At 45.0% G+C, this 27,480-nt stretch overlaps 2 protein-coding genes and 1 long non-coding RNA gene across 5 annotated transcripts; 1 reads left to right on the top strand and 2 right to left on the bottom strand.

The window, feature by feature from the left end:
• The first annotated feature begins 342 nt into the window (after window positions 1-342).
• On the top strand, window positions 343-10,613 carry TRIM25 (tripartite motif containing 25). Its single transcript, XM_074607709.1, has 9 exons — window positions 343-994; window positions 2,070-2,165; window positions 3,060-3,293; window positions 3,799-3,955; window positions 4,587-4,670; window positions 5,075-5,134; window positions 5,824-5,850; window positions 6,207-6,305; window positions 7,012-10,613. The coding sequence occupies exons 1-9, from the start codon at window positions 374-376 to the stop codon at window positions 7,530-7,532; spliced, it is 1,899 nt and encodes a 632-aa protein (XP_074463810.1). The 5' UTR covers window positions 343-373; the 3' UTR covers window positions 7,533-10,613.
• A 1,571-nt stretch (window positions 10,614-12,184) lies between these two features.
• LOC141751154 (meteorin-like protein) lies at window positions 12,185-24,189 on the bottom strand. Of its 3 annotated transcripts, XM_074607521.1 has the most exons (5): window positions 21,967-22,218; window positions 20,848-21,064; window positions 20,655-20,763; window positions 20,228-20,287; window positions 12,185-17,551 (listed from the first exon to the last, which is right to left on the bottom strand). In XM_074607521.1, exons 1-5 carry the CDS (start codon window positions 22,080-22,082, stop codon window positions 17,235-17,237), a joined length of 819 nt encoding a protein of 272 aa, XP_074463622.1. In that variant the 5' UTR covers window positions 22,083-22,218; the 3' UTR covers window positions 12,185-17,234. The 3 variants fall into 3 exon arrangements, with proteins under 3 accessions (XP_074463622.1, XP_074463621.1, XP_074463620.1); XM_074607520.1 differs by lacking the exon at window positions 21,967-22,218 and adding an exon at window positions 24,019-24,189 and having other exon boundaries at window positions 20,655-21,064; XM_074607519.1 differs by having other exon boundaries at window positions 20,655-21,064; window positions 21,967-22,219.
• Window positions 24,190-24,271: 82 nt separating this feature from the next.
• On the bottom strand, window positions 24,272-26,456 carry LOC141751153 (uncharacterized). The gene is made up of 2 exons (XR_012589893.1): window positions 25,858-26,456; window positions 24,272-25,173 (listed from the first exon to the last, which is right to left on the bottom strand). It is a non-coding gene; the product is annotated as an uncharacterized LOC141751153 (long non-coding RNA).
• Window positions 26,457-27,480: the final 1,024 nt, after the last annotated feature.

Raw genomic sequence — 27,480 nt, 5'->3', positions numbered from 1 at the left:
ACTCGTTTTGGTTTAGAAACCAAACCCCAGACCTGCCGGGCGCGGCGGCTGCAGGAGGTGACGCTGCGTCGCCCCCCGCCCCCGGCTCGGCACCTCTCGCGGCTCGGGACAGGGGCACCGCGGGGCCGCTCTGCCTCCACCCGAGTCCCGGCCCCGCGGGGAGACGGCGGCCGCCCCGGACCATCCCGTCCCCGTCCCGCGGGGCAAAGCCCGGGGCGGGCGGTGCCGCTGCCCCCGCGCTGGCGTCCCCGGGGGTGGGCGGGTGCCGGTGCCGCCGCACCTCCCGCCGGGGCGGGGACGGGGCGCATAAATTCTGGGAAAGGTCCGGCCCTAGTTTCGTTTCTGGAGTTACTGGGCAGCGGCAGCCGGGGCGATGGCGGCGATGTCCCGGTCGCCGGCGGAGCCCGGCCTGGCGGGGCTGGAGGAAGAGCTGACCTGCTCCATCTGCCTCTGCCTCTTCCGCAGCCCCGTGACGGTGCCCTGCGGGCACAACTTCTGCGCCTCCTGCCTGGAGCTCTCCTGGGCCGGGCTGTCGGGGAACTTCAGCTGCCCCCAGTGTCGGGCCACCTTCGCGGGCCGCCCGCAGCTGCAGAAGAACACGGTGCTGTGCCGGGTGGTGGAGCAGCTCCGGGGCCGCGCCGGGGACGAGGAGGAGGAGGAGGAGGAGGAGGCGGCGGCGGCTGTGGGGTGCGAGGGGGAGGACACCCCCGTCTACTGCGACAGCTGCCAGCTGGCCCCGGCCGTGCAGACCTGCCTGACCTGCACCGCCTCCTTCTGCCCCGAGCACCTGCAGCCGCACCGGGACAGCCCGGCCTTCCGCGACCACCAGCTCTGCCCGCCCCTGCGCGACCTGCAGCAGCGCAAGTGTGCCAAGCACAGCAAGATCTTCGAGTTCTTCTGTAGCGAGCATGGCAGCTGCATCTGCTCCCTCTGCCTCCTCGGCCACAAGCTGTGTCATGCCAGCCCCCTGCACATAGCCAAAGCCAACGCCGAGGTGAGTGGCCGGGGCGGGGGGAGTGGCAGGCTCTGCCCGGGGCACCCCTTCGCTCCCCCAGCGCCCGGTGGGTCCCTGGCTGCTGGGGCCGTGGAGTGCCAGGGGGCTGCTGGACCGAGACCTGGCCTTGGCAAACCGTTATCCACCCTCCAACGTGTGCTCGAGCAGGTCTTTGGAGTCGTTCCTAGCGTTTCCCTGCTCTCTCCAAGATGGCGCTTCGAGCTGCTGTGGCGGGGTTGACTGTCAGCCCCTGTCATGGGCTGGGTGACGGGCAAGGCCTCTGCGGCTGTCGTCACTGACTGCGAGCCTCCTCTGCTGCTCCCGGCACAGGGGTCACTGCCTGGCCATACCACAGGCTGGCCGAGGGACTGTAGATGGACGTTGCTCTGTGTTCTTGTGAAGCAAAGGATTATAAAAGTAGCCTAGGGAGAGCTCCAGCACATAGATAAAAGCCAGGAGCAGGTTCTCCATGGAGTGAAAGGGAGGGGAACCTGGCTTCATATCTTACAGTGAGCACAGCTGAAAATGAGAGCACACTTGAAAAGTTTAGGTGGCCAAACTCTCACTTGTTTGGCGAGGGTGTGTACTGTTTACACTATGAAGTCCTCCCTGATTTAGCTTAGCGGCACCTTGAACTAAGGACATCGGTAATTCACATTTAAGCAATAAAATTCTCAATTAAAATGAAACCGTAGGTGAACAGCAGCATTAACCTAGTGCCCAAAGTCTAACCTGACAGCTAACATAAGGTTTATTCTTAGCACTGGGAACTGCTGTGCTGACGAAAGTACTCGGTGCTTATCAAAAGAGAGAACCGGCAGTGTTCCTCTTGCCGTTGGGAGAGGTGGAACTGCAGGGAGGGTGCTGGCTGCACAAGCCACACATGTGCAGAAGGGTACTCTTACATCCTGTAAGGTTTAAGGAGCAGTAGGATTTAAATTGTTAGTACTAAATGCTTACAGGGGTTACTTAAAACTTTCTGTAAACACGATTCTAACTCCAGTAAGCATGACCTGACTGAGAGCAGACATGGCAACTGCTTCTCTGAAATGTTTTCTGATCTCTTCTGTTGCAGTCGGCACTGAAGAGGAAACTGATGGAGCTGCATAATCGGAGTGAAAGCGCTGTTCGAGCAATGAACACCGTGAAAACGAACCAAAGCCAGGCTGCTGTAAGTGGGTAACTGTTCAAAATGCTGTCAGGTTGCTTGGCATACGCTCTCCACTGCGTGCGGTTGATGCTCATACTCTTGTGGCAGTGGCTATAGTATTGAGATTGCATTGGCAGGAGAAGACATTATTGGGAAGGAACAGAAAAGAGGCATTTTGGCAGAGCCAGGCAGCTCCATGGGAGATGGGATAACCCACCCACCGTGCAAGGGTTTTGTACCCACACATGCCGGCACACCCGACCTGTACCGGGGCCCAAACCCCTCCTTTCCTCTTGCACCAGAAAGTGCCGATCTGTGCAGCCCAGGCTAAAGGATTAGTGAGCTGTAATGGCTGCACCAGTGCAGAAAGTTAGGATGTCTCTTTCCATAAATTACCACAACGAATCCTCGTTCTTAGCTGATGACGGGCACTGCAGTTTGTGCTGGATTGGGTACGTGTCACTTGTACCATCCTTTCTGAAGCGAGCGTGGGGACTAAGAAACTGAAAAGCCGCCGGGGCAGCACTTCTGTGTTCCTCTGGAACATCTCTCGGAGGACCAGGAATAACTTTGTATTAACCAGAGGTGCCGCATCTCAGAGGCAGAAACGGCTACAGCCGTGCAAGGGGCTGTGCAGTGTCCCAACCCGCGGTGTCCCAGTCCCGTCGCAGGGCTGGTGACCGCTAGATGGCACGGCTGGCCTGGCCTCTGCCTGCCAGCCCCGCAGCAGGACTCTGGAGACCGACAGTAAATGAGTTTTCATCCCAAGCTACCTGAAATACATAGCTTTGCTATTGCCTCTTTCAAGTAACTGAAGCCTGCGTGTTCCTCAAAGGCTTTCTTGTAGTAGCAGTAAGCCGTGCTTTGTCCACAAACTGTTCTTTTGAAACCAGTGTCTGTTCTTCTCTGCTCCAGGAGACACTTTCCAGAAAGAAAGATTTGATCAGAAGTGAGTTTTTGGAAATCAAAGCTGTAATTGAAGAAACAGAAAATCAGGCCTTAAAACTAATTGCAGATGAAGAAAAAAGAGTTTGCAATAAGTACGATTATATTTATGGTATTCTGTCAAGCAAGAAGAATGAAATTCAGTCTCTCAGAGATCAGGTTGAGATGGCACTGACGGAAAGCGATGACATTCTGTTTTTGAAGGTAATATGTCCTTGAAACGCGATTCCAATTCTTTGTGTTTCTAGAATGCAGAATCACAAAAACCTGCTGTGGCAGTCCTGCTCTCCAGACACTTTCAGTCAAATGCTAATGCAGTTGTGTGCAAGAACCTGCTATAAAAGGATGTACTGATAAGTACACAAATACCGATGAGAGAGCGCTGACGTGGTGTCTTGTACCTGCCCCCAGTTCAGCCTCTGCCACAAGCAGAGTGGCCAGAGAGTGAGAGAACTCATCGCCGCGAGGTGTTGCAGCTCCGTGCTGTGACGCCGTCTACTGTATCTTTCTCATGCTTCAGATACCAGTTGAGAATTCACGCATGTGGGTTGCTACCGAAATTTTGCCATGGGTCGTGTCTGACTGTAGCCTTTGCTCCTTTGAATTGGAGAGGAATGCACAAAACCCTCCCCATTTAAAGTAACTTGGTTGTATTTTTCTGTCTGCTACACAAAGTGAGCCACATGCGAGCTTCCATTTGTCATTTCAGAGAGCAGCAGCACTGCAACGAACATCAACAAAAGACGCTTTCGTCCCTGTAATTGAAATGGACCAAAACCTGATACATGACACTTACCATTCTGCCATTAACCTTAAAGACATTGTGAAACTTTCAGTGACTCATTTTAAGGAGAAGAAACCAGAAGGTACTGTATCACTGGCAGAACTGGCATTTTCTGCCTTGGGTTTGAGCTCAAATGAGGGATCTTCCCCCTCCAATACAAATATAATTTAAAAAAAAAAAGTGCAGCAAATACAGTTGGTTAATACAAATTGAGTCTTCCAACTTCTGCAGTCCTCCATTTCCACACAAGAATGGTACAGTCTGGGCTAAAGTAGGAGAAAAAACATGCCATTGTCTCTTCACTTTTATCTATACTTGGATAAGCTGATGAGTATCGTGATACTATGCCCTTCTGGCACCGCTCAGTCTTTATTCATTACAGTAATTTGTATTTTTATTATGAAGCAGGGTTGGATGCAGTTAGGATGTGGATTTGAGGTGAGACATAAAATGCTTTAGAGTGATAGGACTATGGTTACCCAGCTGTAAAGGTGTTGCTGGTGTAAGTGTGGTAGAACAAAGCCTTACTTTACCGGGTTAAGCAAAAGTGTCTTTTGGCCTGGGGTGTGGGTATCTTCTATGCAGTTTCCAGCTCTGCCGAGTATCACTGAAGTTCTATTCACGTAACTGAAAAACAAGATTGAAAAATGTTCTTGCTAATGCATTACTGTTCCTGCCAATACAAACCTTAATGTAAAACATCACCATTGCAGTAAAACCAATACCTGGGAAAACTAGGGCCCCTCCAGGGGCTTCTCCACACAGAACCATTGCTGGAAAAAGGCCTCCAGGACCACGTAAGTACTAAAGAACATCATCCTCTTCTAACTGTGGTTTTACCATTAAATAAGAATTCAAGCAGTTACCCAACAGCTGTTTGCAGGGTGATGCAGTGATTATCCGTGGCGAGCACTTTGGCGTGGGAGAGGGAGGGTTGTTGGGCTGTCTGGTGATGGATGCCTCCTCAGCTGTAAAGCAGCAAACTGCCCCGATCTGGCGGTGCGTCAGCCTCAGCGCACACCCGGAGCGGTGTTGGTGCAGGCTGTACAGCAAAGCAGAGCCTCCCCGCTCTCTGGCTCTTGCAGGTTTGTTCTCACTGGTACTAAACATGTGTTTGTTTGATGGATTCGTATGTATTGAATCCTGATTATGAGCTGTTCATATTCTGTTTTTTTTTTTTTTTCTTCCCCTCCCTCACAAGAGCATACCCAGAAAATCCTTCCCCAGACTCCAGCCATGCCGCAGATGGAGCCAGATACCAGTAAGTGGTGATTAATAGCAGCCTTACTCAACACTAGCACATTTTGCTGGCCACGTCTTGCTACAGTCTAAGGCTGGTGTGATGGAGACAGTCACCGTGGCAGGTGATACTGGGGACTTTCAATGTTGTTTGTCCAGATACTGGTTCTAGATGTGGCACTCTAGCCTGTCTGGAGTATCTTCCATAGTGTCCTTTTAAAATAAATCCAAGTGTTAAGAAACTATTTCTGTTACTTCCACTGAGCTCTCGACACATGGTCCTTTCCATTCACAAGTCCTAGGTGCGGAGCACTCAGTGGGGTCTGTTGGGGATTCTGGAGTTGAAAGGACTTGTAGCTTCTGTTGCTGCACCAGAAGTTCTGTTGTAAAAAGAAAAAGAATAGTCATGGGCACAGGCTTATTACCACTTGCCGTAACACGCTGCATCCTGGAGTAGAGATGAAGCTCCTTCCAGGCTTATGACCCTGTGAAACAGGAAGCAAATTGCACATTGTGTGTCATGTGTAGCTTTCCAGTGTGGGTGTATTTGTACCTGGCTTCAACACGCTGGGCTGTCAGCTTTACTGCTGCAGCTTTGGAAGAGCCATGATGATGGCTTTCCAGGTGGCATACTCTATCAGTGGCTTTTCAGTCTTAGTAGAACTCACAGTTCTTTTTTTTTTTTTTTTTTTCCTCTCCCCCTACCCCCAGAGGAGAAAAAGAAACCTGCTAAACTTGGTAAGTCCAACCTTTCAGCATACTTATTCTAATTTTCATTGACTGCTCTTAAAATGGTAACTAGATGGTTGCCTGTGTTGGTGTATTCAGTTGTTCAGCTGTTGCTCTGAGAAGGCTCTTACTAGTCGCTGTGAGAGCGATCAAGCAGGGAAAGAGGCTGCTCAGAGATAACAGGGGATTTTCAAAACTCGACAAGACTGTGAGCAACCTGAGCTAATACTGAAGTTAACCCTGCCTGGAGCAGGAGGCCAAACCAGGTGACCTCCACAGGCCCACTCCAACCTGAGGGTGGCCGTGTGTTAAGCATGCAGGTTTCTTCCCAACTGGCCAAACTCTCTTTTCTTCTGTCGACACAGCACCAACCATGGGAACAGTAAATGCTGCTGCAGCTGCTGCTTCAGCTAAAGAACTTCTTGACAGCTTTCTGAAGAAATCCAGAGAGGAGCTTTTGCAGTGTAAGATGCCCAACGTTATGCTACTTAAAGATGAACCTTCTGCACTTACCGTGCTGGTGTTACGTGCCCTCTGTAGTTATCTGACAAAAATACCTTTGAGGGGGTTTAGTTAGCTTAGTAGGTTATCAACTAATTGTTACAAATGAAGGAAATTTTTTGGAGGAAAAGGGGATGGGAGGTTTCTAAGTGGTTCTTTTGCCGGATAAATTTAATCTTTGGTATTCTTGTAGCTTTACAACGGTAAAGTTTGCTTGGTAATGGCTTTGGTTTCCCCCAACTGGTTTCATTAGGGTAGCCTAGAAATACGATGTAACAAACTGGAATTTTTTTTTTTTTTTAAATGAAATCCAGGCTTTTAAGTGAGCCCACAATGGCCTGCTTAAGATGCTATAGCAGTTGGCACACAATATGGTATACCTTTTGCTGCCAGATCAGCAATCCCCTCCTCCTGCCACCATATATTTGGGTGGCGAAGGAATCCCATGGGGATGCAGAAAGGAAGGAAACTTGCCCTCCATTGGCCTGCTGTGAAACACAGAGCTGCAGTTGAACCCAGGAGCTATTACTGTGGCCCTAGGAACTGCCTGCACGGTGGAGGAGAGCAGAGCAGGGAGATAAACACGCATAGGAACAAGTGCCTAGGCAGGACAGTATAAATAAAAGTGCTTTGCTCTTCAGTACCTTCGAACAATTCATGTCCTTGCAGATGCTGCTAACATCACACTGGATTGCAACACAGCTCATAACAAAGTGATGCTGTCTGAGAGATACACCAGGATGTCTGTCTCGGACACCCCCCTGAATTATAACCAGCACCCTCGGCGCTTCACCGATTGTTCCCAAGTACTGGGGTTCCAGTGCTTCAAGAGAGGCATCCACTACTGGGAGGTGGAACTGCAACAGAACAGCTTCTGTGGCATTGGCATCTGCTACGGCAGCATGGAGCGTCAGGGGCCCGAGAGCCGCCTGGGGAGGAACAGCAGTTCTTGGTGTATTGAGTGGTTTAATTCCAAAATATCATCCTGGCATAATGATGTTGAAAAGTGCTTACCCAATGTGAAGGCTACTAAGATTGGTGTGCTGCTCCACTGCGACGGAGGGTTTGTGATTTTCATGGCTGTTGGGGAGAAGCATAACTTGATCTATAAATTCAAAGCCCAGTTTACTGAAGCCTTGTACCCTGCCTTCTGGTTATTTTCCAGTGGCACCGTTCTCACTCTCTGCTAATTGGAACAGTAAGGTCTCAGTCTTAATTTAGTTTGCCTAATAGTCAGTCCTGCAGCAAGTCATCTTTGTATCTTTTAGTCTAAGAAGTCTCAAAGATGGTTTGTTTGAGACAAAATATATTAGCTCTTTTAAGCAGTTTGGGATATCTGCTAATTCTTTGGTCTGAATCGCTAAAGCCTTTAGATAGCGATTTAGTAAAATATTGATGATAGTAAAAACTACGATGAAAGGTTTTGCAACAGACATTGATGGTCCTTCTGATGACTAGATGGTCTCCAGAGGTCTCTTGCAACCCTGTGATTCTAAAAGCAAAGTTATGAGACAGTCAGTCCTTAAATGTCTTCAGTAGCCACTGTAGCTTCTGTGGTTTGCTGTAAAGGATCCTCCAGAATTGATTTTCAGATCTAAATGTGTTTCACAGGTAGCAATAAACCCTTTGAGAAAGAAACGGGAAGAATCCTTGACAAATTCATGTTTCAGGCTTTGAGGTAGGTCTCAGTGTTGCCTTTTTCTCTGTATGCAGACTGTTGTCCGTAGTCAGGATTTACAATACACGTGTTCTCAGTGTATGACTCCAGGAGGTAACAGAGAATCTATTAAAATCAGTAAGTTCAGGTCTTATAACATCAAGTTATAAAAGCCAATATGACAAAACTGATCAGAATGGAAATGCAGAGACTTTTAGAGTTGATGGATAAGAAATGGTGTTAGAATCATCAGGAAATAAATGACATTGAGAGACTGGGAATACACCGTAGAGTCTTCAGGAAGGCATCCTGCAGAGCAGTAGCATGCACCCTGTAACAACATAGTTTGTGGGATGAAGCATTCTGTCTCATATTCTGACCCAGAACATGCTTCACATCTTCACGCTGAAGGCTCTTCAATGTTTTTTTTTGTGTGTGTGTTGAGTTCAGGGAATGCAGTTTTGGCTTGCATAGGGAGCATAAACGTGCTGTTCACTTAAAGCAGGGTCTCCTGTCATAAAGCTTTTCCTCTTCATGAGGCGGGATAGTATCTGCTGGTGTATCTTCAGTTGTTCAGGTGGTACATGGAGTCCTACACGTTATTAGGACTCTGATCTCAAGACAGTGTGCACAGTACCTAGAAAACACTGTTTCCTCTCTGCATGAAGCCTGCAGGCAGACACGTGAGTCATTTGAAACATACAGGGAATTAGCACAAAGGAGAATATATTTCCATTCCCACTGGAATGGATTTTTAATTCTCCTGGTGTTCTTTGCTTTGGGTTGTGGTATGTCTTCAGAAGTCCTCACCACGTACAGAGGAATCTGTACTTCTGCATGCTTTCCTTACAACTTTAAAACAATCAGTAGGCAATCAAGGTATTTGGATCTCATGGTTATTGGGCCTGTATCTTGTTGATGCTTCTGGACACATTGGCTCTTATTTCTTGTAGTAGCCCATGAGGAACAGGGAAGTCTCTCACACAAGACGCTTCCTGGACTTTGATTTGTAAAACTCCCCCTTATGGGACTTGTTGAAATAAAACACAAAGCTACTACTGGCAGTTTGGAAGGGAATTGCTACAGGGCTTGGAAGAACCTCTGTGACTTTCATTTCAGGCTAGCCAAAGTGCTTTAGAGAGAGACTTGCAGGAATTCAGGCTTGGTGTCTCTCTTTTTACTTGGTTTGTAAACTCTTAGTACTTTGTCAAGGATAGCATAAGTCTGGTAAGACACTTCCATTTCTTTGGCCGGAGTAGGATCTGGAATCGATGGTGGACCTGAAAGTGCCGTGGCTGTCTCTGGAGTAGTTGTACTATCTCAAGGGTCTCAGCTTTCCACATCACAGTCAGCACGAAAACTACCAAACTAAGCAGAGCCCTTCGAAAGGTGTGGAAGGAGGATGTGTCCTGCTAGGAGCCAACAGTGACTGCAAAAATATTTTTTTTTCTGCACTTCCAGTTTTTCAGCAGTGAGGGACAGGAGCAGTTTCCTCTGAGAAATCCTTTCCCTTCAGCTGCTTGGCTGGGCCACGGGGCTGCAGACCCACTCGGCAGGCGCTGAGGGAATACCCTGGGCCCTTGGTCATTGGGGCTCTGGCAGTTTGTGCAGGGGAGGAAGTCCACATCTTCTGTTGCTTGCTTCTTGACTTTAAAGGGGGTTAATATTAACCTCTCAGTCTACAGGCTGCTTTAGCCATAGCCTGGAGCAAAGTAAAGAAGAGCTCTTACTCCTCCACGTTGGACACTGTTGGATTCTTTACACGTGACAGTGGTGTATGACCAACAGTATGTAACACAAGGTGTTCTGGATTACCACAGGCAGTGAAATAAGTCTGCCGCTGTAGTCCCGGTTCTCTTTTTTAATTGCTTTCTTTTGTGCTGTGAGTGACTAGAAAGGTTAAGAGTGGGTTTCTGTTACTTTGGAATGAAATGAGAAGGGTGTAACTGAATTACTCCACTTCTGAAGACTTGTTTAGCTTCAGATATCTTGGATATATCAAAACATTGGGGTGATGCAACATTATATAAAAAAAAATACTAGTTACAGCATGATAACCAATGGTTCAAAAGCCTCTTCAGCACAACCGATGTGTGTTCACTTGGCCAGTAACTATCCAAGCTGTACTGCTTTTAAATAAAATGTAGATACAAGCACATATTCTAATTATGCTTCTCTTTTTAGTACTATAAGTAACCCAATTTACCCAGTCTAGAAAAAGAACTAATTCTGCTGTTAGTAAAGCCATGATGATACAAAAGCATTTGCATATTAATGTACAACTGAGAGTAAATGGAGAAACACCCACTGAAAATATACTTATCTGTTTAAATCTTTTCTTCGATAAAACACATCAGTAGAATACTGCACTTAGAAAAATAAATGCTTATGTAATTATAAACCTGTTGACTGATCAGCCATGTCCTTCACTATGAATGCTACATGTTATCTCCTATAGATGTATCAGCGAGCCATCCTTGTCAGGGCAACAGACATAGATTTTATGCTGTCTCTTTTATGACTGTGCCTGTAACTCTTTTAGAAGCTGACTATTGTTGATCTTTTCAGCTGTAAAGTGAATTAATTGCAATATTACGAATTCAATAAAGCCCTAACTCTAAATGTTTTGTTCTGTGCTTGAAGTTGAAGGAAGCAATAAGGAAGGCAGAAATAAAGATGCTTTAGTGTACAAATAACAGGCCTTTCACTGCCTAACTCACCGAGTTAGATGAGAACAGGGGCTGGGAGAAAAGGAGGAGCGCTGCATAGGCTGTGCTGTCCTTGGGACTGTCAAACCCCTCCTGAACTGCCTCCTCCACCTGAGCTACGCAGCCTTTACCGGTAACGCTGCATCCCAGCCGAGGACGAGGGGAACATCCTATCCAGTAAATGGAACTGGAGAGCTTTTCAGCTAAGCAAAAACATGGCCATCAGGTAGAGGAAGATGAACAACAAAGGACTCGGTATGTGCAATGGGATTGCTTAAAACAAGCCTTACGTGATGTCCAGCATCTGCCAGTGTAAGTTACATCTGGAAGCAGCAATGGGTAACGATTCCTAATATTACTCAGTGAAATTGGACTAAAGGGCTTGTGGTCTGCAAGCTGCTGCCTCCCGTGGGGCCAGTGGAAAGCAGCTCAACGGGGAGCTGCTCTGGTGGCTCAACAGGCTTCTAAAAATTAGCCAAAACAAAAGCACCCACAAAACAAGTTAAAAATTGACTTTTCCACTTAAAGTTCTCCAAGCGAGTTCGGCTGATGAAGGTTTTGGGGAATAAACTCTCTGAAGAGTTCCACAGAGTCAGACAAGAGCATTGCTTGATCAGCCTGGCAGGTAGGACAAAAACTAGGAAAATAATTAAAAAATCCTCATCTTCACTACGTACTTGTCCCATGATGTCCCTGGGATTAAGAGGTCAACTAGGTCTGCCAGTTTGGCCTCAGTTTCCAAAGACAGACAAATAGATATTCTGAGCCTGCGTAAACACGCGTGCGAGTACAGCCTGGGTCCTGAGCAGGTACTGAAAGCCCAGAGAAGTCAGCACGCTCGTGACTCACAGGAGGTCTGTTTTCTTACTTGTTAAGGTAATTTCCTCTTGATTTAGCTTTGTGATCACTTTTTCACAGCAAAAGGAACAACAGACTTGGACTCCAAATCATATTCTCTGGGAACATATGTGAAAATGTTTATCAGGATGTTTCCTAAAATAAAACTGTACTTGGCTACTGTTTAACAGACTGTATTTCCATACTCTGTTTTGACTCACTCCCACCCCTTCCTGATTCCCTCCCAATTGAGTGGCTGCTACTTCTCGAATAATCAATATGTCAGTTAAAAACATGTCACGGTGTGGTCATTGTATGACTCCTATTCAGAGCCCGTGTCATTTAGACTTTCATTGGCAGCTATTTCATCCCACTAAAAAGTTCAAGACAGCAATTTGTGAATCTTGCTCAGCCAAGTAGAACTGTGAAAAAAAAGAAGTTATTTCAAAAGTCAATTAATTGTGGTCTGTCAGAGTGCTCCTCATTCAGTGTTTTTCCAGGCCTTGTCATGGGCTCACATCTGTCAGCCCTGTGTTTCCCAAGCTGCTATCAGATGCCGTTACTTTGAAAATAATGGGCTTATTCACACCATTTATTGGACTTTGTGTGGTAGACACATTTGTATATCATTTTACGGTGTAACAATTCCATTTACATAAAATATAGGCAATTATGTGAGTCGGACCAAAGCACTAAGGGAGGGTGGGAGGTGCCACCATTAAAATAATAAAAGCTAATTGAAAAGAGGCAGATAATTTACGTGAAAATACCATTATGAGCAATTCTTGATCCTAAATTAGTTCAACAGATCTTTAAGGGGGTGAGTTAGTTGTATTTTGTCTGTTTGTATTAAACTTCTTAATGTTTTTCAATGTAAGAAAAGAATTCGCACTTTTTATAGCACCTACATTACATTTTAAAAATCAAGTAGTTCTTGGTGGAGGAAGAAAGGTTTTTTTTGCTTTAGGTTATTTTTTTTCCTCCAATTTAAAGGGAGTATCTGTCTGTAAAGGAACGTTGTGCTTTAGAAGCCTGATCCTGCAAATCCTACTTTTATTCTCCTGACAAGGTAATTTGTGTACGGTTCCATTCATACAAAGTCGGAAACAAAGTTTTAGATCAAATTATCAGCAACACTTTTCAATGAAGTGTAACAGTTTCTCTTTTGGAGTCAGGAATATGATTCTTGCAAAAGTAAATCTCCTCGGATTCAAGTCAAGCGTTCATTTTGTGTGAACCTGATACTCAAGCAGTTTGGCTGGCCTTAATCTTGGCACTGTAATAGGTAAAGAATTGACAATTTTTCTGTAACTTCTCGAGCTGGCAGTGAAGAGGGCTGTTGCTGCGTGGCGTGCTGTGACGATGGGTCTGATGGCACACCTGGAGCCCCTGCATTCCCTGTTGGCCCCTCGATTCATTTCAGGTACTTGCCTATGGGCAACAGCGAGAGCATTCCTTTAACTAGTGAGATAGCCTTTGCTCTATCTTTAGGGAAATAATTTCTCTAACATTACTAGGATTACATCCTGAGGCAAAAGGATAAATATACTAAGCATTACTGTATTAATTACAGGAACATCAATTACTTCTCTCTAAATTATCACTACAGCATACTGAAACCAAAACTCATCACTTTGAAATGAAGGGGGGGAAAAAAAAAAAAAAAGGCATTTAGAAAAACTGCAAATATTTTTAACTCTGACTCTCCATGACTATTTTGGAAGCCTTGCTAGATTTCAACAGAATGTGATGAAGACCATTAAAAAGGGAGAACAGGTGGACTCTTGGTCAAGGACAGAAAAAGAGAAAAAAATTATTCCTCTTCCCATGTTGAAGTTAAGCATAGAAATCTCAGTGCAGAGTGAGCTTGCGGGAGGGTGTGTTAAAACGTGGTCTCTCTCACTGACAGCAGAAGGCATGAGATATTTGAGTCAGCGGCAAAGCACAGCATAAACCCCCGATTTGGAGACTTCGGCACACAGCTCCTACGGCTTCCCTGTAGAACTCTCCAAAAGCCACGGCTTTGCCGTTTCATACTGTGACAGATTTGTCGTCCTACTTTGTTATACAAACAGAGCTCTCATCCTTTTGTTGGAGACAAAAGTTGAGCTTACACTTCAGCAAGAAATATTGAAATGTTTACCTTAAAAATAATAAACAAATTGGAGAAAGGGAGTGAATGAGTCAAACCTCTAACAAAGGCAATAAGCCTGTATTCATGTAATTAATGTCCTCCAGAATGGTGTGTTGAAAATTCAGTGCATTCAGAAGTGCACAGAAAAGGCAAGGTAGGCATGAGGAAAAGACCGACTGCATTCAAAAAGGGCCAAATCCACCCTGGTGTAAGCAGGCAAGCCCCCATTCAAAGCAGTCAAGACAACTTAGCCCCCAGTGCCTATTCATGAACTGTTACTTCACCGTGTTGGTCCAGTCATTCAAAGCCTCATTAGAGATTCTTGTGGTTCTTTTGTCTTTCAATGAACGAGGGAAACTTCCCGTTCCTCTTTTGATTCTCTATCTACACATCAGGCACGAGTCCAGCAAAGAACAAATGATTAAGTGCATGAAGAGCCCTGCTGCTTTATGAAGTGTTACAGATCAGAAGGATTATGGAAAAGGCTTCACTTCCTTCCTGGAAGACACTGAAAGACTTCAGCTTGCGCTGCTGAAGGGAAAAATGTTCAACGTGCTTTCCTCCGTAAAGATAATTCATTGGGTTAAATTTAAGCACAGTAAAGAAAGAAGATCACTTGTCTGCTTGCAGTTGTTCACAAATGTGTTTTGACTGTAACTTAGGTTCCCCCTTCGCCATACTAGGTCTAGCTCAAATCTTAATGTCAGCACTAATGAGAGCTGGCACCCAAATTCCACCAAGCATTGTCTCTCATTGTCTCAACTCCCCACATGTGAGACACTGCTAGTATTTAACCCCTTCTGACCCAATTCTCCTATACGCAGAGTTGGAGAAATTGATCCCCAAAGGCTGAACATGGACAAACATACCTGGAGCCCCTATATTCCCTGTAGGCCCTATTTATCCATCTTAGAGGGAGGAAAATCCCCAGAGCTTTTGAGAAACAGGTGAATGAAGGGTTTGTTTAGTGCCATATGTGGTTCTTGAACACAAAATTACGAACTCCTGGGATGTGGAACTTCCCATAATAGATCTCTGGAACTGTACCGATTATGTCTCCTTTAGGACATCTAGGACTCCTGAAAAGTTTTGCCGTCTACGTGGAGACCAAGCAACAGAACAGGCCTTACATGGAAGACTGCCACTTTATGGAAGATGCTGACTAACCATTACGTGTGAATTATGGTCAGCTGTAGCTTAAACACTTTGCTGCTGTTCTTCACCTCTCTACCTGCCAGCCCACCTTCCTATCTTTATACACTGGCTGCTTTTTTGACAGTCTGAATGCTTCATGCCTTTGATTCAATTGGTCTCTGCCCGTTTGCAAGGGGGGCAAATAAAGCAGTGTGGGTGAATTTGGGATGCATTCAGTGACATACGTACCGAAGCAGTGGGCATTACAAGCTGCTTGCATTAATGTGTTTTGTCTCTGTTCAACCTCGTCTGAGAAGACCAAAATGAACACGTAAATGCTTTATACATAAGCACGCTAACCCAGCCAGCGCGAGGAAGAGTATTCCCCTTTAGTTTTTATTCTCCTGTGGCTAAAGAAAGGACTCTATTGTTCAGAGTAGAAGCTACGTGAGGTAAGGCGCCAGGGAAGGAAACATTGCTTGCTGCCCTCGAAACTAAGTACTTGGAAAACCACAATATCACTCTAGGCTGACAGAGCTTAAGGCACTGGGAGACAAAATTGAAATGCCCTGACCTAACCACAGCTCCTTGCTGTGATAACGGCTGTCCACCTTGTCACATTAATAAAGTCACTGAAACTAAGAAGTGTATGACCTTATCTTACGTTACTCTTCAATTGCTTTACTGCTCTTGTATTGATTCAGATTTTCCATCTTATCCCAACAGAAACACTACCTGCTTTGCCGCAGTTACTCGTGTCTGTATCTAAACATCCTCAGTCCTGATGTCGGAAAAAATTTGAACCTGATGTAACAGCAGTAGCACGACTGACTTTAGCACGGCAGAACTTTTTTTTGAGTGTGGGCACTGTATACATTACATGTTTTTCCCCAGAAAAGTCAGAATATTTGTTTAAAATCTGAAACAAATGAAAACAAAAAGATTTTCTCCAAAAAAGCTTTTTACCCCACCACTTGGAAACATGCAGGTACCTCTACTAATTACTGGTATCAAGGCAGTTAACTTTATGCAGTCTAGGGAGATTACAGTCAAACAGAATTAATATATACAACATGCACAATCTCTAATAAGCTCTTCATTATTCTCACCAATTGCAAGGATTTCAAGTTGCTCATTGCAAGGCTGACAAGCCCACAGAGCTGTGGATTAAATCACCAGATCACATGCGTTTTTAAGTATGTTGTTTCACTTCGTGCTGGGTTATTTCAGCTTTTCAACCTCTCATTCACCAAACTACTTATTTGCTTTAAAAAGAACACATTATTTCAAAGGGATGGTGGTCTACGAAAGCAAATATTAATTACGACATTAATGCTACAAGAAACAGCTAAGGCCCCTTTAAAAGGCAAAACCCCACACAGGTTTGACATATACAAATATACAAAACAAGAAGAAAGGCAGTACCTCCAATCTATACTAAAATAACACACTTTATCTCCAATTTACAGTGCAAATACCACCCAAAGGAGAGTACTCCATTTAAAATCTCACACGTAGCACTGATCTCCAGCTCTCAAAACCCAAGTACTCGGATATCCCTGTACATCCTCCAATACAAGGGCCAGTTCACGTGGGTCCGTTCTCTAAACACAAACGAGAGCCAATTGTGGACCCAGTGCTAAGAATACCAAATCTTACATTCTCATGCAGGCAATGCTACAACCAAAACTTCTGATTATTTCAATGCATTTCCCAAACACCTTCTCTCCTCCGGTAGGACAGAGTGCCAGTGTTCACATTAGCTAAAGTGCAGTATCCTTCATTGACCTGTTTGCACAGGGAGCAAAGTCAGTCAACAGAGCGCTGCAGAATTACCTCAGCTGTGATTTTGCCCTGGAGGGTTAGTTAATCTCCCTGCTAACAAACAGAAGACAAAAAACCTGGCAAAGCTGCCAATTGCCTGAAGGTTTAGTAACTACGGCTAAGACTATAGTTAGCATTCATCTTGGAAACTTGGAAGTGATGAAGTGGTGAGATGGTCAGAAATTATCTTGTTAAAAAAAAAATAAAAATGAAAGAAGCCATTTGGAAGGGAAATCAAGTAGAGATGGGGGAGGAGAGAAAAAAATCTAGAGAAAAAGCACATAGTATGCATACAGAAGAGAAGATGTTAGAGAGAATTTTGTAATACTGAGCACAAGCTGCTTTCTATCCACAAAAAAGACACATTTCAAAATTCAGAGTTATTTTGTGAGGCAAAGATGTGAAGGAGAAACTAATGCAAATGTGGATTAAAAGGCAGAGTTCACCGGGCTCACAGAGCCATTATCTTCAGGAAATTCTCCAGGCCCCGGTTTTGGTGAAATTGTTAGCTTTAGTCCTTGGTTTTAACTCTGCTTCAGACCCAGTATCCAAAAACCGGGCCGAAATTTTTCAACTCTCAACTCCAGTGTCAGTGCTGTCAGTCGAGCTGAAACTCACATGGGTTCGCTCCTCTTTCTCTGGCAGCCCGGTAAATGAACAGGAAATCTTTAAAGCGAGGAGCACAGCCCAACCAAGCTTCGCCAAAGTGTTCCTTTCCAGTGAAAAGGAAAACTCCACCTCCCTTCTTCACCTTGCACTGTAGCAGGGTTCGGATAGGGCCTCGCCGTTCACCACTTGCTTCATCCTGCTGGAAAATTCTGTTTTTCTGTCTGTAGACTTTCTGGACACTGACATCAACCTGTGACATGTGGTTCTCTGAATCGTGGGAAACGTTTCGGATAGATCCTTTCACCACTAGATGTGAAGAAGACAGGAGGTGGTTATGGAGCAGCAGGTAAGTAGGTCAGGTACTAGGATGAATAACTGGAGAATGAAACAATTGGAGAAGCAAATTTGTTGTGTAGTTTACACGCCTACCACCTACAGAGGGGCACATTTCTGAGCTTACATTGCATCCTTTACACAGAGGATCCCTATACTAACAGTGCTACGTGCTTGGAAGCATGCTTTATGACTACTCAAATATGAGGAAAAAGCATAAAACTTGTTTGATAATACAAAGCAGCAGTAAAGGATAAAAAAAGCACGTGAAAGAGGTCAGCTCAGGGATTCAGTTTTTTCAGTCTCTGTTCCAAGAGCACGACCGTCGCAGACGACCCCCTCCCTGTCTCCAGGGGACTCTGAAGTTTTTGATTTGACAGCAGTAACAGAGTTTGATGCAAGAAAAATTAGAGTATTATTTGTTTCAAAAAAGTAAGAGCTTGTTAAACATTTTTTGGTTAAAGGTTTGTGATTTTCTCCCTCAAAAGAAAAGGGCATTCATCCATTCATCAAAAGACACTTTGGGAGTTGATGAACAACATGCAGAACTTTTAAAGTGGCTTTATCTGAAGCCGTATTTAGAAATCACATAGCATACATGTACCTCCTTTCCCAAAGTGATCCTAGCTGTTTTCCAGGAATGAAAGCGTAATAAGCCATAGTCTTCCTGACTGAAAGCATCAACTGTACAGAGAATGAAACATCCCGTCTGACTGTGTTTGCTGTCCTGAAGCCATCTTTCTCATTCTCACCGCCCCCTTTCTTCTATTAACTAAATGAATTTCAATCCCATGCCCAGAGAAGGCTCAGAAAGAAACATGCCACCATTTGAGCGAAGAGCTCCTGAGCAAAGGAGAGGTTACCAATGTGACGGGAACATCACCATGCTTCAGCCACAGAATTCTTTCATTTAGGTTTGGAGAACTCAACAACCCAAGAGGCAGAAGTTTATTTCTGAAGTTTCTGAGAATTTCCTCATCTAATTCAATTTCCAAGGGAATCCAGAATTTTGCCTAACAGATGTCTCTGCTCTCCCTCTGTTTCTCTCTGTGCTTGATTATTTTTAATCAGATGCAGACAAGTCTATTGACAAGCTATAATGCGCTTGTTCCTGGTGCTCCAAGTTGCTCCTGTGCTGCTCAGGGCCCAGTGACTGCAGACCTCCGTCTTAAGAATAACTATAAAGGCCCTATTCACTCCCAGTGTCATTTACACTTTCATTAGCAGCTATTTTCTCTAATCAAAAAAGTTGATGATAGCGATTTGTGAGCTTAGGGCAAGGAAGTCAGGCCATAAATAGAGTCAGTTCAAAGGGCCATTTCTTCTGGTCCGTTGCTGCTGCGAGTGTAAGTGCTCCATTGTGTGCCTGGGCCCCGCATCTGTCAGTCTCTGGTCTTTCAGGCAGTGCGGCGGGAGCGCGCCTGGCATGGGAACTGGTAACTTCATCAAGGAGAAACAATGGGCTGGGTTCCATCAGTTAATTTAGAAGAAGAAAAATGACCAGCTCAGGAGCACTCTAAAGTAAGCGTGCTCTAGACTCTGTTCTTGTATTAGAACAACGATGTTGGTGTGTGATTTTATCAGTAGCCTTGAAGTGTGGCAAACTTGGTAAGAAAGCAGTATTTTGGGGGGTTGTTTTAAATATTGAATAGGGGTAAATATAGTTCATGGGTTTATCTCTTTACATGGGTACATTTACAGCAATATAATTGTGGCCACATGGAGAGGCAGCTCAACAGCTTTAGCTGTACAAAGAGCTACAAATTTTCATGCGCAAAACTATGGGAATACAATGAACAATTCATGATCAAGAGAAAAAGAAAGTTTATATTGCATTATTAAGTAGAGAAAATGGGAAAAGATTTTAATGTACCATCAAACCAGTACTTATTATTTCATAGAATCACAGAATCATTTAGGTTGGAAAAGACCCTTGGGATCATCGAGTCCAACCATCAACTCCACTCTACAAAGTTCTCCCTTACACCATATCCCTTAACACCACATCTAAACAAGTGTTAAACACACCCAGGGATGGTGACTCCACCACCTCCCTGGGCAGCCTATTCCAGGCTTATTTCTTATCTTACAGAATATTAACTGCTTTGTCTTCTCATAAGGCATGAAACAGAACCAGTATATCACTGGAGGAAGTTTAAATCACCTAAAGTCCTTATCTCAGTTACAAACAACTCACTACTTTTATAGAAAAAAAACCAAACAAGGAAATGCGCAAGTTGTGAGGGAAGAGAGAGGGCATATTCATCATAGGGGAAAAGAAAACCAAACCAAACCGCAGATGAAGGTAATAAAAAGGAACATACTGATCACGTGTAACCTGGGTGTGTATGTGTGTCTGCACACACCTGACTTCGCTGCGTGTGAGAGCCAGCAGCACACCTGTGAGAATTACTTCCAGTTCAGCGTTCGATCATAACCTTTCTGCCCAGGGGAAATGGGAACAGTGAAATGAAAGCTTCTCCCTTCTAGGTTTCATTTATTTTCCCCATTCTAATGCTTTTTCACACAGATAGTTTCTTTCTCAGATCAGAGAGCACAGTCATGCTGCTATTTTAAGAAAATAAGTAAATAAATCCAACTAATCAATGCATAATTAAAGGCTGAATGACTTCCCTTTAGTCAGCTTACCAAAATCACTGCTGCAAATGGCCAAAAGAAGTTCCACGTTGTCACAAGGACGGCACATAGCTAGAAAAAAAGAACAGTTCGTTACTTATAACATTACACTACGTATCGTTGCTGAAGAACTGATGAATTATGAGAGGAAACGGGGCACAGCACATATGCCCAGGACGGAGCGGGCTGCTAATGGAGAGACAGAGTTTATCATTTTATCACGGTGTTCTCTCCCATGAGTACAGGATGTCCCTTAAGGTAGAAATCTGAAAACATCCTGCGCCCATCAAACGGTCAGTGAGCTGGCAGAAGGACGTCCCTTGCCATGACAAACCTCTCAACCCAAAACAGCTCTGTCGCTAGAGATGCAAGATCACTTATCGGATGCCACCTCAGAACTACCTCAACAGCAGAGCCCCGAGGCTGGCCCTGCTCCTACCTTCCACCAGGGCCATCTTTTTGAAGTCGGGGCCAGCAGCGCTCTGGTTGCTCAGCAGCTCATACTGGAAGCTGGCTGTCCGGCGGCTGATGTCCCTCTGTGGGCTGGCCTGCAGGAAGAGGGCCACTCGTTGCGGTGTGTGGGCACTGAAGCAAGACACATGGTGGGGTCGAGCCCCTTCTGCCTCGCTTACCACCAGGTGCAGCTGCCCAGCATGCTCCACGTAGATGCTGGCACCCTGGAAGTCACTGGCGGGCTTGATGCAGACAGTGGTGTGCTGGTCACTGGAGAGGTTGGGCTCCAAAATGACACGCAGAGCTCGTGCTGGGTACATCCATTCCAGGGAGCCCTCGGTGCAGCGCAGATGGACCTGCTCCACCGCACGGGAACGGGGCTCCCAGCTCAAACCACTGCCAAGACAATACCATCAGTCTGTCACTGGTGATAGCCACGGCACATGCAGAAGAGCCCAGCAGTCACTGCCACGCTGGCTGCCCAGCGACAGATCCTGCACCCAACTCTGACCCTCTGCTAATGACTCTTAACTTCTCCCAGCTGGAGACTTTCCCTCCCATCACAGCTGCAGGGCCAGGGGAAAGGAGCGGGATTGCTCACACCTGGAGCTGCACCTGGGCATGGGGAAAGGAGCCTCAGCCCCTTTCATCCACCTGCAAATCCCTGCTTGGATGCCCGCGGCATCCAGGAAAACGGCAAGAGGGAAACTTCTCCCTGCTGAATAGCAACAAGGACTTTCCATGCGATAGCACCGGCTGACACTCGGCTCCCTGGAAAATCCCACCTACATGTGGGTAGGGGTGAGAGCCGCTGACTCGCAGCAGAAGCTGCACAACGAGTACTGATGTTACATCTGAAAAACTGGGGTTAGAAACCTAAATTTCTATTAACGCTTCTTATAAGATTTCATCAAAAAACGTTCGTAATCAAAGCAGGCGGCACTGGCCCTGCTCTTGAGCTCTTGCTCAAGCTGGTGCAAATTAATTGCTTTCAGAAAAGTTACTTTTGCTTCTGTCACTTATGAAAATCAAATCCGTAACAGCAGAATTACTTAAAGGAAAAGACAATAAAATGCAGTGGAAAGAGATAAGATTTTCGAGAAAGCTTTGTTGCGTGTTTTCCCGTGAAAGTCACAATAGAGACGCCTCCGGCAAGGCGGAGCTGCCGCCCTTCCTTCGCCGGGACCGGCCGCTCCCTTTCCGTACCCCGCGGCTGAGACCCCCCGGACCCGCCGGCCCCTGGGACCCCCCGGTTGATCGGAGCCCCCCCGCCTCCCCGGGCCGTTCTCCCCCCCTACCTGCCCCTCCAGCTGCAGCGGTCGGCGGCTCCCGGCCGCTGCCCGCCGCCCGCCAGCAGCAGCAGCCGCAGCAGGGCCCGGAGGCAGGGCCAGGGCCAGCCCCGCGCCGCCGCCATGCCGGGCCCGCCGAGAGCCACCGCCGCGCCGGGCCGGGCTATAAGGGCGGGCGGGAGGCGGGGGGTGCCGGGACCCCGCCGCCCCCCCGCCCCCGGGTCGCTCCGCGAGCACCAGCCGGGCGGGCGGGGACCCCGGCGGCGGCAGAGGGAGGCGCAGACCCCCGCACGGGGTTGGGGGGGGGGGTACAGCGGGGAGGATGCTTCCCCATCGCATCGCTGCTTTCTTACCGCTTCCCGCATCACCCGGGCCAGGCAGCCCCCCTGCCCCTGCTCCTTAAAACATCTAAAAGTGATTAATAACAGCTTCTCATTGCAGCTCAGGAACACACAAAAATCGCGTCAACGTAATCAAAGCAAACACTGAATGACTGATGGAAATTCAATAGTTTTAACTTCTGCTTTCATGACTACCTTTCAGGGGTCCGTGCACCAGAAAGCACAACGGCCCGCAATTACCATGCTAAAAGCCAGGCTGTGCCTGCCAATAATTAGATTTCTATATGCATTGCCCTTTCCATATTTCCAACGAACAACATGGGGAGCTGCTCTTTTGCAGGTCTGAGAGAGCCAGGCTCTTTTCTGCAGTTCTTAAGCGTGGAATCGGGATTTCGCAGTGGGATGGGGACAATGGCCCTCAGCGCTGCTGGGTGGCACATGCTGGGATGCACAGGGCATTGTTCCCCATCAGCGCGGCAGCACCCGCGGTCACCAGGACTCTCTGGCCATCTGTTACCGTGTGGCGAGCAGCGTGGTCTCACATTGCCTACAGATGCCCAAGGAAAGAGAAGCGCAGTTTGCCCAGTGCATTTCTGCAGTTGGGGCTTTTCCTTAAGAGGAAGATACACTCACTAGACGAGATACCCTGAAATTGGAGTTTTAACCCTGAAGTGTCTAACACCAGACTCCTTCAATCTTATTTGGACCCACACGCACCCACTCTACTTTTCATTCACCAGATATTTTATATCTTTACTTCTGTTATCAAAAGACAGAAACAGAATTTCAGTCCTGACTTCCACTTTTCTAAGATCCCGTGTTCTTCCTCGCGTGCACCTGCGGTGTGACTTCTTACACAACTTTAGGCTGAAGCCTGTCTCAAACTGGTGCTGTGCACGGTTCACTCCAACAGTTCTAAAAACATTTAAAAATGCATTAAACCAAGATCTTGTACGAGCATTAGTGCCAGTGATCCTCAAAGCTCTGTAAAACTATTGTCTTACCCATCTAAGAAAAAAACCTGCTGAATACGTGTGCTCTGACCCCATCTTGAATGGAAAACAACACACAAATAGTCTTTAAAAGGTTTGATTGTAGCATAATATAGGAGCTCAGAGGCCAGAGCCTGTTCTCTCTTTTGTGCAAATGAGATCAGGGAACAGAGGAGAGACTCAGGGAGGGAATGACACTATGATAAAGTGGCCCCATAGGAGGATTTATTCACTTCCAAAAGCCCCAACTCGCCCATCTGCTGCCATCAGGAGAAAGCACTGAGCCACTTATCTCCAAACGTCTTCCAGCAGCAGCGCTTCCCCTTTCCGTGGGAAGCCCCGGGTGCTTTTTGCTGACTTGTGCTCAGCAGCCCTCCTGCCTCCCGTTTATATTAACACCAAAACATCCCCCCTTAAAGCTCTTATTTAGGAATTGCTCTTTACAGATAAGAGATTTGTAGGCCTGTTTCCCCGCTTAGACTAAAAAGTGTGCATCACAAACTGTTTCAAGGTCCCAAATCACTGACACTGGTGAGAAGGAACAATCTAGACATTTCATCTTACTATTGAAGCCTGGGGTTTTTAAACCATTTTAAAGACATCTATTACAGAGCCATACAAAGTCAGCTCTTCTCCAGGGGTGAATACCTCGAGGAGGAGGAGGAAGCAGAAGTGGGTAAGTAGCAGCCGAGACATCGTTGTAGGTTACTGAACAGCATTAGTTTTACCTCTGAATGACATTATCACGTTGTCTGGAATTTTTTTCCATATATCTGAGTGTTCAAACACTCGGACTTTGCAGCAGGGATCTCAGGCAGAAGCACAGCTGCAGTGTTCAACAAAAGTACAACTCTGTTCTCCAAATGACCATGCTTCTCATACTGCAGCCCTCTAAAAGCCAGCAGTTGTCATCCTCACCAGGCTGTTACAGGGTTCAAAACTCACATTTGCTTTTATGCATACTGAGGAACAGCAAAAAACTGGGTTTAAATACTTTAATCCACACACTTTAATCTACAGAGAAATACAGTACAAATAACAAGACAACAAAAAGATGCATTAGGAAATTCAGTAACAGAGTCATTGCTGTGAAAAATCTGTATTTACAAACTTCTATGAAGAAGATGGAGCAGATGATTCTCAAAAGAGGTTTCTGGGAGCTTAAGTCACAAGAGCTAGGCCATGATACAACTCTCTGAAGACAAAAGTTTTCTTCAGTTTCACTGGTGTTAACGTGGCGTACCACCACAGAACTGGTGGAGTTCTGTGACTTCACTGAAGTTGCAGCTTCTTACACAGAACCTGGCCCGAGTACTCAGATAATACACATCACCCACATGTTCTGATTTGAGCAAACGTCACAGTTACGGGGGCAAGGGTATTATCACTGGCTTCAGAAACACTGGATGAAACCAATGAGGGTGCAAACAAAGCAGAGACTTTCATGAGACCTCCCACACTCACACTTCCTGTGCCTACGCAGCAAATAAAGAACACACTTCCCACATCTTGTGACTGAGTTTTACAGTAATACCTCCTTATCCTCTCATTTCAGCCTGCCGCCTTTTAAAAAACAAAGCAAAAACAATTTGGGATTTGAAAGCATCACTTGATGTCAGGAAAAAAAAAATTAGCAAATTCTGCTTTTAAACATTTCTACTGGAGGTTCAATATTATGTTGGCTGGTTATTTCTTTGTAAGTAAGATCTCATGTACTTACAGCCGGGAGCGGTCCGGTTTGCGCTGAGGTTTTGCTCTCTGAGAGGCAGGAATGGTGCAGATGGCGTTTGCTTATGTTTGGGCACTAAATACTACATATCTCAAACTGCACTATAAGGAAACAACTGTTTCAGGAGTACACTGATCACTCCTTCCTTACTGGTCTGTGGGAAAACAAAAAAAAAATTGAACCCCAAATGTCACCTTTCTCCATTGAAAAAAAAACTTAAGATGTTATAAATTCTACTTTTTGATCTATTACTTTCATTTTAAGCTCATTTTTCCCTATTTAGTGCAACTTCAGAATATACGCATAAACACATTCAATACAAATCCTAAGTCACAGCATCACAGTATTTCCAAGCTAAAGAATAACAGTTTAAAAAAAAAAAGTTAACATGCTGGTATTTTCTTGTAAGTAATTATTACTAATTTAAAGTTACAGCTCTTAAAAGGAACATTTTTACAGTATTCTGATCACTAATTGCTAAATAGAAATAACTACTATACATATGTAAGTTACGAGCTACAAAAATAAAAATCCATTCTGTTTAACTATAAAAATCCTAGAAAGAAGATGGTTGGAGGTACTCTAAGGATTAAAACAGTTGGTAGCAGACAAACTGGCTTTTGAGGGATGTAAACTTTGAAGATACAGAATGCAATAAACTCACAATCTAAGTTCACACTTACTCTTAGAAAGAAAATTATTTTTATGCTGAAATCCACAAACAAGTTGCAAATGGAACATTGCAAAAAATTAATTACATACAGCAATAAGGGTATAGAGCACAGTAAAGAGGGCAGTATCAATGAGAAGCAAAGTAAAATTTTGAATACATTCATACTTTTGAACAGTTAAGGGCCGGATCCTCAGCTGATGTAAGTCCACGTTAACATCACTAGGTTTTGTCAAGGCATGTGGCTTTACTCCAGCTAGAAGTCTCTCCCTGAGATGCCCAAAACCTGAACTGGGTAGTCAGCACTTGTAGCGAGATAAGGAAATTTTGATCATGCCGTGCTTTTAGAACTGTGGCCTAAGTGAGGTCGAAATAGAGAACATGTAAATTCTCTCAGTAGACTTAATTACTAAATGAACAAGTGGTCTCTGTTGTCTCATTCCTGTGTTCAAGAAGCAGCTATAATTTCTCAGAAAAAAAGAGCATTTTTAAGTAAGTGGTTCACATTCAACAGGATCAGTTATGTAGGGGTATTTTTACATCTCAAGATATTCTAGTTTACTCCTAACTGAAGGGTCAAATCTCTTTTCTAAAAGGAAGATAACTGCTAGTAGTCAGTATTAAATACAGAACAAAAAAAGGATTTTCAGTTAAAACACATGCAAAGATTTTGAAGTGTCCTACTCTTACCCATAGATTCACTAAGTAGGTTACAGTGGCGCTCTACCAAAAAGTGTTTGTTGCCAAGTAAAAAAAAGAGTAACTACAATAACATTGATACCATTAACGCTGTTCACAGCTAAGGTATGGTGCTTTAAGCTTTGGGTTTTTTTTTTTTTTTTTTAAACCAGTGAGATACAATAGCATACACTATAAAAGCTGTGAGCTTCAGTGCAACATTGTGCAGAACCAGAAGGAACTGGCCAAACTGAAACCAGAACCTTTAACTATGAGTTCTCAGAACCTGTAGAGAACAGGGAGGTTCCTCCCCAGCAGCAAAGAGCAAAAATTGTACTTTCAAAATAGGTCAAGGGAATGGGGAGCCTTTGGAGTCCTTTCTAATAACTTCCAGGTGTGGTGATGGTGACTGAAAAAGCCAAAGAGGTGCGTTACTGGGTTGAGAATAAGCTGTGTGAAGCCATTCCAACTTTCTTTTCTGACAAGCTCACTAGCGCGTAGGATAAAGTGAATAGAAGAGAAGCTCACTGCCCTGATTTCAGCAGGGCTTTTGATACTATCTCAAATTACATTTTTAGCTGAAAGTGAGCCAGCATAAAATGAGTAATTAAATGACTGCAGGAAAGAAGTACTTACTGAGCAGTTGTAAACATCAGCAAAACAAAATGTACAGGGGAACAAATTCTCAACCTGGATCAGCTGAAGTTCCACAGGAGAAACTTTTAACTTACTCTTGGTGTAAGCACTGCCTCAAGAAAACAATTTTCTCCAAGTGTGTTCAAACATGGTAGAATTTTCTTTTGCAACCAGGAGAAACTCAAGTCTGTTTTCCAAGAGCAAGTAATTAAAACTTCCAACTAAAGTAAATGATGTTTCAAGTTACTTAGTGCCTAAGAAAAGGCAAGACCTGGACAAAAAAACCCTACAAAGCGACAACATCGAAAGGGAACATATAAGAAAAGTATCAAATTCATAAATTATGTTATACAGTCTTTACATTACAAATATGAAATGCAATTCATAACAGTGCTGAGAAAAATGTTCAAATTTGAACATAATTCCAAATTAATTTGAAATAAAAATATCACCATCACAGTAGAAAGAAAACACAAG

The sequence above is a fragment of the Larus michahellis genome, chromosome 14, assembly GCF_964199755.1.
Source record: "Larus michahellis chromosome 14, bLarMic1.1, whole genome shotgun sequence".
NCBI lineage: Eukaryota > Metazoa > Chordata > Aves > Charadriiformes > Laridae > Larus > Larus michahellis.
Note: the sequence above shows the minus strand (reverse complement) of the source record. Positions and strands in the feature narration are given on the sequence as shown.

Bases quoted from the DNA above. Each gene is read 5' to 3' on its own strand.
- TRIM25 (XM_074607709.1), top strand. From the start codon at position 374: ATGGCGGCGATGTCCCGGTCGCCGGCGGAGCCCGGCCTGGCGGGGCTG. The intron at 4,671-5,074 runs GTAAGTACTAAA...CTCCCTCACAAG, and splicing joins AAAAAGGCCTCCAGGACCAC to AGCATACCCAGAAAATCCTT. The intron at 5,135-5,823 runs GTAAGTGGTGAT...CCCTACCCCCAG, and splicing joins GCAGATGGAGCCAGATACCA to AGGAGAAAAAGAAACCTGCT.
- LOC141751154 (XM_074607519.1), bottom strand. From the start codon at position 22,082: ATGGCGGCGGCGCGGGGCTGGCCCTGGCCCTGCCTCCGGGCCCTGCTG. The intron at 21,065-21,966 runs GTAGGGGGGGAG...TTGTCTTGGCAG, and splicing joins CGCTGCAGCTGGAGGGGCAG to TGGTTTGAGCTGGGAGCCCC. The intron at 20,288-20,654 runs GTAGGAGCAGGG...CTTTTTTTCTAG, and splicing joins AAAGATGGCCCTGGTGGAAG to CTATGTGCCGTCCTTGTGAC.